Here is a 12,274-nt window from a genome sequence, read left to right on the forward strand (position 1 = left end):
AGTACAAAGAATGTAGCAATAAGCATGAGAAATCTGGTCCTTGTCCTCACGGAGCTCACAATCTGATGGGGGCAAGATTTTTACTTGTGAGCCAGAATTTTATTTAGGAAGGAAATGTTGGGGATAATGTGTTTTTCCTTATTTCCAGGGGGAGTGGGAACATGTCTCTAGGAGCAAATGGGTGTACAAGTGCTCCTGTGACACTTGAGCATTGATTGCCAAGGATTGTGAATATAGACATATGTGGGTTCCCTTGCCTGAGGTTTTGGATCTTTCAAAATCTTCAGAATACTGAAGAGGTCTTGGTGGGTATGGTCTTGACCATAAGCTAAAGCTCAGAGTGGATGGGAGTCTTCTCAGCTTCTTTACAGTACTCCTGGAGATTCTTAGGAGAGAGTCTTCTCCATGTTCATTTAGGTATAATCCAAATTGGTATAGTGGAACAAACACTAGCCTGGAAGTCAGAAACCTGGAACCTAGTTACAGATTTCTCCTGAATTCTCCTTGTGTGGCCTTGGCAATCCGTGTCCTCTGGATTTCTTGTATCTTTAAAACAGGGATAATAATACATGTTCTACCTACTGCAAAAGTAGCTGTGAAGATCAGGTGAGGGAACTGTACTCGTGTGATGAATTAGCTGGATTCTTATTTGATGTACACAAAAACCAGCGAGGCAGGCATACAGGTTTCATTATTTTAATTTATTTGTTATCTACCTCAGCTAAGTTTGTTCTTTTTTTTTTCCCAAGTATAATCTCATTTCTCTGAAACTGATTTTTAAGACCCATTCTCCTGCCTCTGAAAGGAAGAAATGATAATCAAGGAGTCTAAGATACATTAGTGATTATCCCCCTCTTCTTGACTCCTTCCTCCCATCTCATACTTTACAGAGAAGAAAACAGAGGCTCAGAAAAGAGGGGAAATTTTGTGCAAATTCATACATTGAATTAGGGGTAAACAATAATCTAGGTCTGGTGACTCCAAATAATTACCTGAGGATCTTGTTAATAATCGAGATCCCTGGACCCCACCCAGCCTATTGAATCAGAATTTTCAGAGGGTAAGACTTCTGACTTGTATTTTTAAAACCTCCTCAGATGTTTCTGATGTGGTGGGCAGTGGCAGGGTGTCTTTGAAAAATAATTAGTTAGATTAGTAATCTAATGCCTAAAAGAATTTTGAAAAATTATGTAGCTCTTCACACATTTTAAAGTTCACATTTAAACATTTTATTGTAATATTAAATAATTGCAAAGAATTTAATTTCCAATGTGTTTTTTATTGTATACATGTATATATTTTATATACCTTTTTCAAAATCTTGAAACTGCAAATTTAGCTCATATAATTTACAGAAAATGTTTATCTAATTACCTAATTTGAACAGCCAGTTCTCACTGTCAACATAGCCAAATCAGATTTACTTTGTTAGAAAATGCCTAACTTCTTTTTCAGTTAAAGCAGTTATGCTAATATATGACCTGTGATAACTATTTAACTTCTGAATTATAATTCTAGGAGAAATAAGGCAAGTAGACTTGCCATGAGTTTGTCAATTAAGATGTTACTCCTTTCAATATTGATTTCTTATGGAAGCTCTCTGATTTGCTTTCTTGGGGCTCTCCCTCTGAAGTTATGCATTTTCAAACTGCCCCTTTGTTTGGCACTCTGGAGGGTTTTTTTTAACCTCAGCATTGTATTGGCATAATAAGGTTTGGGATAAGAGAGAGAGATGGCATTGTTTTATAAAGTGGGAGAAAGAAAGTGGGAAAGGAGAGCCAACTTAGATCAATGTTAGGAAAGATTACATATGAAAATTGAGTCTCTGGACACTTATTCTCTTAAAACTTTTCCTGCTCAGGTACATACAGGAATAGAGTACTCTAGCTTGAAAACTACTGATTTAAACTATGATATCTACCTAAATAACAAAGAACCATTGAAGTGAATATTTTTGCATGTGTCTGTTATACTTGAGAGACTTGATGTACATGTAGTATGTTGTTCCTGGCTGTTCTTCCCACTTTCTTTTTCTAACCCAGGCATATTCCTGTTTAAGGCAGCATTCCAAATGCTGTGATAATAAAGGAGCTAAGAGAGCTGCCCTCATTCACTTGTTTTGAGGAAGGCTAGCATAGTTGTTCCATCCAGGAACAACTGGATGGTAGGAATGAATGTGTATGATTTCCCTCCTGTAAGCAGGCATGTAGGCAGTGGGAAAAGGGTTAACTTCTATACTGGCCCAGGTCTGCCTTCTCAACAGAGAAGACATGTGGAATCCAACTGTCACCAAAGCCACTTTGGGCAGGGGGAACAGGCACAAGGTCTCTGGAGCAAAGCCTGAAAATAGCTGGCAGGAGAACAGGGTGTAATTATAGCTCAAACTGCGAAGCATGTGTCTCACAACCTGAACTGCACATCCAAGGGCTTCTTCCAGTCTCCTCCATGGCATAGAGTCCAGAACTGAGCCCACTGTAGGGGCTCAAGAAACTCTTCTTGATATGTTTCCAAATCCCATTCCATAAGTTTTAAATATTTTTCCTCTGTGTCTGTTTCCCGCTGCCTGTTTAGCATCTGTCTTCTTCATTTGTATCCTCTATTATCCCCTCTTTCCTTCCATGTTTTCTCACTCTGATCAGCCTAGATCTGGCTGATCATGTGAGCAGAGTTTATTTGTTCATATTTTTATCCATTCATTTCACAATTATGTATTAAGTGCCCACTGCGTGTCAAACTTTGTTTGCTAGGCACTGAGGAGGAAACAGATAAAACGATGTCCTGCCTGCCTTTAAGGAACTCACAATCCAGTGAGGGAAACAGGTGTATACATATGACTATAATGTTAAAAATAAAACAAATAAGTAGCAAGTCTGTAGGCAAATAGAAAGAGACAGTATGAATGAATGAACAGTGTGAATGAATAGTGCTAAGTGCTAATAATGCTAATAGTGCTAAGGTTCAATCTTTCAGGAAAGGAAAATTTGTATAGATGTCTGCTTTTTTTCCCAAATCTGTGTGCTTTTTGCAGTTCTAATCAAAACCACAGTAAGTTCAAAAATTTCTCAGATATAATTCATAGCATATAGTTTACCCATTTAAAGTACAATTCAGTAACTTTTGGCATATTCAAAGAGTTGTGTAACCATCATCGCAATCAATTTTAGAACATTTTCACCACTGCAAAAAGAAACCCCATACTCATTAACAATCACTCTTCATTTTCTTCCAACTTTCCTTGCCTCAGCCCTAGGCAACCACTAATCTACTTTTTGTCTCTATGGCTTTCACTCTTCTGCACATTTCACATGAATAGAATCATACAGTATGTGGTCTTTTGTGTCTAGCTTCTTTCACTTAGCATAATCTTGTCAAGGTTCATCCATGTTGTAGCATGTATCAGTACTTCATTACTTTTTATGCAGAATAATACTCCATTGTATGGACATACCATATTTTATTTATCCATTCTTTAGTTGATGTATATTTGGATTGTTTTTACTTTTTGATATCTTGAATAATGCTGCTACGAACTTTGTGAACAAGGTTTTGTATGGATGTATGTTTTCAATTCTCTTGGGTGATCATAGCTGTACTAAAATCCACATTTGGTGGACTTTAACCCCACAGTTCTCAGGACTCCTACACTTTGATTTTCTTCTTTATGCTAATTCTGGTTTTGGAAACAACATTGCCCTTTTGGAGGCCATGTCATTTAGCAGGAGAATGCCCTGAACTAGAGACATAGACTCTAGAGCTAGCCACGGGTGACTGTTAATATTTAAAATAGATTAAATTAAATTAAAATTCAGTTCCTCCACCACATTTCAAGTGTTCAATAGCTATATGTGGCTTGTGGCTACCATATTGGATAGCTCTGCTTTAGAATAATGCTGCTACTAATGTGCTAGGTAACCTCGAGGCCATAGCTTCCCATCTGTGCAATAGGTTTCTCATCTGTAAATAAGGGTGGTGAACATCAAAAGCCCTATCCTCCTCTGGCATTCTAAGTGATTTAGGATTCAGTCTTTGGTATTTGCCTCCTCCCACCTCCTCCTCCAGCCTTTTTCCCTGTTCATCCAGGAGTACCCAGAGGGAACATTAAGCTGCTAATTGGTCAAGTTATGTTGCTCCCACTCCCTGCTCCCTTGGTGAAAGGGAAAGTGACTTGAGGGTATACTTATATCTAAGTGCTTCACATTTGTGCAGTGCTTTATGGATCATAGAACACATTATTTCTTAATTTTACAGAATCAAAGAATCTCAAAGTTCAAAGGGCCTTAAAGGTCATCTCAAACTTCACTGAACATGAATCACATGGTTGCTTATAAAATGAAAATTCCAAGGACCCCACTCCCTCAAGAATGATCAAGTAGATGTCAGGGTCTCCCTGGTCCAACCTGCACACTCCTATGCTTCTGGACAGCTCTGACATTTAGAAAGGCTTTCCTTATATTGAACTCTCCCAATTGACATAGCTCTTCCATTTATAATTACAAAATGCTAGTCTGCTTCTTTCCCATAATTATCCTTCAGGTTCATTCATTCATTCAGCAAGTATTTATTGAGCATCTGCTATATACAGGGTTCCTTGCAAGGTACGGGGGATTCAGCAGTGAACAAGACTAACATGGTCTCTGCCTTCAGGAAGCTTACAGTCTAGTAGGGGAGACAGACAATTAGCAAAAAAAAAAAAGTAAATAAGTAAATAAAATAATTACAGCTTGAGAAAAATGCTACGAAAAAAATACACAGTTTTGTGATGAAGAATAACAGGAAGGACTAATGCTACTTGGGGTGGTCATGGAAAAGCCTCACTAGGAAGTGACAGTTAAACTGAGATCTGAAACATGAGGTAGAGAAAACCATTCAAAGAGTTCAAGGAAGATAGGAAAAGAACATGGCATGTTCTGTCGGTCAGAAGGCTAATGTGTTTGGAGTCTATTAAGCAGAATGGGACAATGACATAAGATGAGTTGGAGAAGATACAAGGCATAGTAAAGTTTGGATTTTCTTCTACATGCAATGGAAGCCACTAAAGGGTTTTAAGCAGGAGGTGCTGTAGTCTGGTTTGTGTTTATAATAGGTCATTTTGGTTTATGTATGGATTGGAAGGGGGCAAGAGTGAAGTGGAAGACCAGTTTGGGGCCATTGTGGTCATCCAGGCAAGAGATGAAGGTGGCTTCTGCTAGGGTGGAGGCAACAGAGATACAGATATTTGAGACTTACTATCATGCCTCTCAGTATCTTCTCACCTCCAGGCTAAACAGATCAGTCCAGTCTTCCTCTTATAACAGGTTTGACTACTCTCATCAGGATGTTTCTCCTCTGGAAGACCTAACCCACTAGGTTAGATCCTGCCATCTGATGCTTCTGTGAAGAACCCAGTTTTCCCCACCTATTTTTTTCCTCAGCTCTTTCCTCCTATCTTGTGCCTTACTTTTCTGCTAGTCTAGGGAACTAAAATCTCCAATCTAATGACTATCCTTCTCATATTAAGAGGAGAGCTCTAGTCTTCCCTGTCATTAATCAATTATAGGTTTTTCAATGATTTGACCACGAACCTTAAGTACTTACTGTGCCTACTGCGCACAGAGGAGACAGAAACGAAGACATGATCCCTGCCCTCCAAGAACCCAGGGTATAAGGGGAAAGATAAGGCCCCAATAAATGCAATACAAGGTAAACCAATAGATCACAAGGAAAGTGAGATAAAGGAACTTGGAAGGAAGAAAGAACTTTCAGCTTTGAGGTAGGTGGGGGAAAAGAGAAACTAGGGAAGACTTCGTGGAAGATGTTACCTTGGAGCACCTGGGGCTGCGGGATGGACAAGAAGTGCCCTTTTATATGGAGTGGTCAAGGATGGCCTCACTGAGAAGCCAACATTTGAGCAATAACTCAAAAATAGGGAATAAGTCATGTGGCTATCTGGGGGAAGAATGCTCAAGTAGAGGGCAAAAGTTCTGAGGCAAAGTGTGCTTGGTGTTCTTGCCAAACAGTGTGGAGGCTGTGTGGCTGGAACAGAGAGAGAGGGAGAGGAAGAGAGAATGGGAGTACTTGAGGACAAAGAGGTAATGAGGGAATAGACCATGTAGGAACTAGCAGGCCAGTGTGAGGACTTGCATTTTGAGCAGAGGAATGACATGATCTGACTAATGGTGATTTTTGGACTATGATAGTAGAAGTAGATGTGAAGGGAAGTAGTCTAATTCTACATATATTTTCAATCAGTAGTGGACTACAGTAAAATTTGGAGAGTATAAGGGTAAGGTAGTTGCAGAAGTTTTCCTGGAAGAAAAATATGAGAAGATTATATACTTTGAGTTGTTCCATACCATATGGCCTCCAGGTGAGAGGGAAGTAGTTGGGTCTACAGCAAGTGTTCCCAATCTGTAGCCCATCAGCTAAATCTCTCATTAATAGTTTTGTTTGACTACAGTGTTTAAAACTTTTAAAAATTAATTGTCATAAAATAGATAACTAATGAGGACCTGCTGTATAGCACAGGGAACTCTACTCAGTGCTCTATGGTGACCTAAATGGGAAGGAAATCGAAAAAAGAGGGGATATATGTATATGTATAACTGATTCACTTTGCTGTACTGAAGAAACTAACACAACATTGTAAAGCAACTATACTCCAATAAAAATTAATTAAAAAAAATTAATTGTCAACACTTAAAAATTTAGAAACAGGTTTCAGGCCTCTTTGAAAAACTGAAAAAATTGGCAACATTGAGACCTTATTCCCAGAGGGCAAAGTTAATAGACACTAAGTTTAAGTACTAGATGCCTCTTCTTGCCAGAGCATGTATTCTCCAGTTTTCCAGTCCCTGCCTCTCCCTATTGGCCCCCCAAAACTAAGTGTCATTGCATATATGCTGCTATTTTCTTTTTTGGATATATTAAAAGGTTTTATTTACTTATGATTCAAATTTTAAAATTATGAAACATTCCAAACATATAATTTTCTACACTTGACACATATTGATATTTCACCTAGGCTTTTTTAAATTGAAGTATAATTTACTTACAATATTATATTGGTTTCAGGTGTATAACATAGTGATTCGATAGTTTTATACATTACAAAAATGATCACCACAATAAGTCTAGCTACCATCTGTCACCATACAAAGTTATAGTATTATTGACTATATTCCCTATGCTGTACATTACATCCCCAAGACTTTTTTATTTTATAACTGGAAGTTTGTACCTCTTAAGCTCCTTTGCCTGTTTCACCCATCCTTCCCCCCTGCCCAGCACCCCCCAGCAGCCTTTAGTTTTTTCTCTGTATCTATGAATCTGTTTCTGTTTCATTATGTTTGTTTATTTTGTTTTTAGAGTCCACATATAAATGAAATCATATGGTATTTGTCTTTCTTTGTTTGACTTACTTCATTTAGCATAATACCCTCTAGGTCCATCCATGTTATCACAAATGGCGAAATTTCGTTCTTTTTTTTTTCCAAATATTTCTCCCATTCTGTGGGTTGTCTTTTCACTTTCTTTTTTTTTAATTAATTAAATTAATTTATCTATTTATTTTTGGCTGCATTGGGTCTTCGTTGCTGCACGCAGGCTTTCTCTAGCTGCGGCGAGCGGGGGCTACTCTTCGATGCGGTGCGCAGGCTTCTCATCGCAGTGGCTTCTCGTTGTGGAGCACGGGCTCTAGGTGTGCGGGCTTCAGTAGTTGTGGCACATGGGCTCAGTAGTTGTGGCTCACGGGCTCTAGAACGCAGGCTCAGTAGTTGTGGCGCACAGGCTTAGTTGCTCCGTGGCATGTGGGATCTTCCTGGACCAGGGCTCAAACCCATGTTCCCTGCATTGGCAGGCGGATTCTTAACCACTGCCCCACCAGGGAAGCCCCTGAACCCTATTGATTTTTTTTTTTCAAGAAATTTTAGATATTAATTCTATCTTTTTTTTTAATTAATTTATTTATTTAGACTAGGGTCTTCGTTTGGGGTCTTCGTTTCTGTGCGAGGGCTTTCTCTAGTTGCGGCAAGTGGGGGCCACTCTTCATCACGGTGCACGGGCCTTTCACTATCGCAGCCTCTCTTGTTGCGGAGCACAGGCTCCAGACGCGCAGGCTCAGTAGTTGTGGCTCACGGGACTAGTTGCTCTGCGGCATGTGGGATCTTCCCAGACCAGGACTCGAACCCATGTCCCTTGCATTGGCCGGCAGACTCTCAACCACTGCACCACCAGGGAAGCCCCCCCTATTGATTTTTGAGTTTGCAGCTCCTAGTGTAGAAAAAAGAGGCCTGGACCCTGAGTCCTGGTCCCTGATCTGCCACAAACTATTGTACAATGTGACCTTGAGCACAGCAAATGGACTCTTTGGATTTCTTTGGAGTTAGGAGACTAAATTGGATGTTCTTTTTTTTTTTAACGTCTTTATTGGAGTATCATTGCTTTACAATGTTGTGTTAGTTTCTGCTGTATAACAAAGTGAATCAGCTATATGTATACATATATCCCCATATCCCCTCCCTCTTGCGTCTCCCTCCCACCCTTCCTATTCCACGCCTCTAGGTGGTCACAAAGCAAAAATCTGTTAACATCCTAGAGGGCTGAGACTAGTACTTTGTCCCCTCCCCTCTCCCAACCAGCCAGGGGCCCTAGCTGGGTGTGTATGTCAGAGAAAGAAGACACTGGAAGGAGTAAGGTGCCTATATCAATAATGTATAACTTAAGCCCAGGGCCAGGGAGAGGGATGTACACTCTGTGTGTGTAACTGGAAGTGGGCTCAAGTAAGCTGTTCTTGTATAGGTTTGTGTTTATATATTCCTGGGCACCTTCTATGTACCAGGCTCTATTCTAAGTGCTAGGGATGTAGCAATGAACAAAACAGACAAGGTTTTTGTTTTCATGGAGTTTATATTCCAGTGAAAGATGCAGATAATATACAAGTGAATAAAATACATGAGATAATTTCAAGTAATAGAAAGTTCCATGAAGAAAATGAAACAGAATAATGTGATAGAGAGTTTCTGGTGGGGCAAGCTGTACACATACGTGGGTATATAAATGTGTGGTACATACATACACTTGCCAAGGTCCATATGCTTATGCTATTTGTGCCTATGTGTGCAAATGAGCAGCTTGTATTTCTACAGTGTTTTTTTTCTTTTTTTCTTTTCTCTTTTTTTTTTTGCGGTATGCGCGCCTCTCACTGTTGTGGCCTCTCCCGTTGCGGAGCACAGGCTCTGGACGTGCAGGCTCAGCGGCCATGGCTCACGGGCCCAGCCGCTCCACGGCATGTGGGATCTTCCCGGACCAGGGCACGAACCTGTGTCCCCTGCATCAGCAGGCAGACTCTCAACCACTGCGCCACCAGGGAAGCCCTACAGTGTTTTTATATTAGTATATATGATTTTATGTATGTGAATGCATACAGGTCAGCTGGTTTGCATGGGTGTGTTGTATATGTTGGCATTGAGCTGTAACTAGAGATGTTCTGGTGTGCCACTCGTCAGTGAGCCAGTTTTGGAAATGGCTTTTTCGCATCTGGCCTTCAGGGCCATTTGCCAGCTTTCTCTCTCCCCGTTCCTTCCCACTTTAGATAGCTCTCTGTGCTTGTCTCCTCTCAGCCCTAGGAGGGCTAAGCCAAGGAGAGGATAGTAACTAACTCATCTAGCCAGGAACTGGAAAGAAGCTGATAATCTTCTGTGAAATCTCCAAAGGCCTAGCTTCCCTGCTAGTCGCTGTCCTTCACAGCATGAGGAGAAAGAGTCCTGACTTGAAATCAGAAGACCTGAGGATCTATTCTTGGCTCTGCCACCTATTATTGTGTGACCTGGACCAAGTTACTACATCTCTCTGAGTTTCAGTTACCTCCTTCATAAGTACCCTGGGTAGTAAGGAAGAGGGAAAAAAATGACCTTTATGGGGGGGCTACGTGGTGCTGGAGCCTGAAGGAGGTGGGAAGGCATTCTGAGCAGGGGCAATGGCACGATTAAGAGTGTGGACGTGGGACTTTGTGTATAAGGGAAGCCAGGCGGAACCTACTTAGAATAAAATTCAGACTTCTTACCATGCCTACAAGGCTCTGTGTGATCGGGCTGCTGCCTACCTCTGATTCTTACCCCGCTTCTTGCTCACTATGCTCCAGCCATACTGGCTTCCTTTCTGTTCTTTGAATAGGCCAAGCTCTTTACCACCTCAGTGCCTTTCCAAATTTTGATGTTCTCTTTGCCCAGGATCCTCTTCCCAAGACCTTACATAGTTGCCTACTTTTCATTACTTGGGTCTTAGCTCAAATATCATCTCTCCAGAGAGAGGCCTTTGGGGGCTTCCCTGGTGGCGCAGTGGTTGAGAGTCCGCCTGCCGATGCAGGGGACACGGGTTTGTGCCCCTGTCTGGGAAGATCCCACATGCCGCGGAGCGGCTGGGCCCGTGAGCCATGGCCGCTGAGCCTGCGCATCCGGAGCCTGTGCTCCGCAACAGGAGAGGCCACGACAGTGAGAGGCCCGCGTAAGGCCAAAAAAAAAAAAAAAAAGAGAGAGGCCTTCCCTCACCATCTTACTTAAAGTAGCTATCCTCTAATATTTATGAATATTTGAAATGTACATATCCTTTGACTCAACGATTTCAGTTCTACTAATTCATCCTACAGGTATATTTTCAAGTGAGTAAATGACATATTAAAAAAGATATTCACTGAAATATTTATTTGTTAAATATAAATTATGGCATACATAAACAGTGGAACATTATGCAGATGACAAAGAAAATGAAATAGCACTGTAAGTCTTAATGGAAAATAATGTCAAGATATATTGTTAAATTTCAAAATAAAGCGAGATGATCAAGCTCTATACTTAAGATTTGTGCAGTTTATTGGATGTGTATTATATTTAATAAAAAACAAGATACAGAGTAGTGTGTATTGTATGCCATCATTTGTATAGAAAAAAGAGAATACATAAACATAAATGCATGTATATATGCTTGTCTAATAGGCCTGTCCTATCGTTGAAGCAGCTTTTTCCCACATCCCCATTCCATGCTTGGTTGGGGACTGTGAAGTACTTATTTCTCTTCTGAACAGGATTAAAATTCAGTTTTTTAAATTCATTTTTAAAATTTCCATCTTCAACGATATCCCAAGGACCTTATGAAAGATGCTAACGGTGTAGCCTTCTTCCAAAGAGATTTCTTGGTTACTCCTCACTAGTTCAGTTGCCCTATACCCTTCATCTTACTAGGAGTGGCCCTGTCTGCATACTGACTATTTCTGGAAAGTTACACAACATAGTAGTTACAATGGTTGCCAGGAGGCAGGGTGATTGGAGGTTAGGGGTGGGAGGGACACTTCTCATTACATATCTTTTTATGCAGTACGATTTGTATGTATTACTTATTTGAAAATCATAAAATTGAAAAATAATACTGAGGGGAATATTCTTATAGTTAAATCTTTGCATACAGTCTGAAAGTTCCTTAAGATGTCTTTTTGAAAATTATTTCTCAGTCATTATTATGTCATTCTTTATATTCTTCATAATGCTTATCATAATCTGAAATTATCTTGGTTATATTTTTTACTTGTGTATTTCCTGCACTATCATTGGAATATAAGCTCCATGTTGTCAGGGATCTTGCTTATCTTGTTCATCAGTGCCTTATTTCTATACATATATATAGCACATAGGAGTTGAATAAGCAAATGAATAAATGAAAGAATGACTGAAAGAAACCAGGCTGAAGCCTAGACAGGAGTAGGAGGCAAGGCTGAGGAGGTAGAAATCAGCTGATAGCGGGTAGTGAGTCTTAACTTTAAATGTGCATCAGAATTACCTACTGATTCTTTTTTTTTAAAATTCTTTTTCGAGTATAGTTGATTTACAATGTTGTGTTAGTTTCAGGTGTACAGCAAAGTGAATCTGTTATACATATACACATATCCACTCTTTTTTAGATTCTTTTCCCATGTAGGCCATTACAGAGTACTGAGTAGAGTTCCCTGTGCTATACAGTAGGTCCTTATTAGTTATCTATTTTATATATAACCTACTGATTATTTATACCAGCTTGTAGTAAAGAAGCAGATTCTTGGACGTTGTGATTGTGATTCTAAGTTTGGGCTCAGGAATCTACATTTTAACAAGTTCCCTAGGTGACTTGGGTACAAGTGATCTGGAGACCCCACTTGAGTAACACCAGTGCAGTGTTGACATCACTTTCAGGAAGAATCACATCCATGATATAAGTTCTCCTTAATACATGCCTAGGATGGAAGAGAGAAAACCATCATCCCATTTTATCA

General features: G+C 40.0%; 2 protein-coding genes across 8 annotated transcripts in view; one reads left to right on the plus strand and one right to left on the minus strand.

The window, feature by feature from the left end:
• Positions 1 to 12,274, plus strand: part of ACSS2 (acyl-CoA synthetase short chain family member 2) — a 47,730-nt gene that overhangs the window by 20,854 nt on the left and 14,602 nt on the right. The gene's annotated exons all lie outside the window — the stretch shown is intronic.
• The window catches only part of GSS (glutathione synthetase), a 79,643-nt gene that overhangs the window by 19,234 nt on the left and 48,135 nt on the right, over positions 1 to 12,274 (minus strand). Inside the window, exon 13 of one of the 2 annotated variants that reach the window (XM_073792910.1) lies at positions 10,501 to 12,235. The exons of the other annotated variant lie outside the window; for it this stretch is intronic. Coding sequence (XP_073649011.1) covers positions 12,225 to 12,235 — 11 coding nt within the window. The 3' untranslated portion in view covers positions 10,501 to 12,224. Of the gene's footprint in view, positions 1 to 10,500; positions 12,236 to 12,274 lie in introns of those variants that run through there. 2 annotated transcript variants of the gene reach the window in all.

Source organism: Tursiops truncatus, chromosome 15 (genome assembly GCF_011762595.2).
Source record: "Tursiops truncatus isolate mTurTru1 chromosome 15, mTurTru1.mat.Y, whole genome shotgun sequence".
NCBI classification, from domain to species: domain Eukaryota; kingdom Metazoa; phylum Chordata; class Mammalia; order Artiodactyla; family Delphinidae; genus Tursiops; species Tursiops truncatus.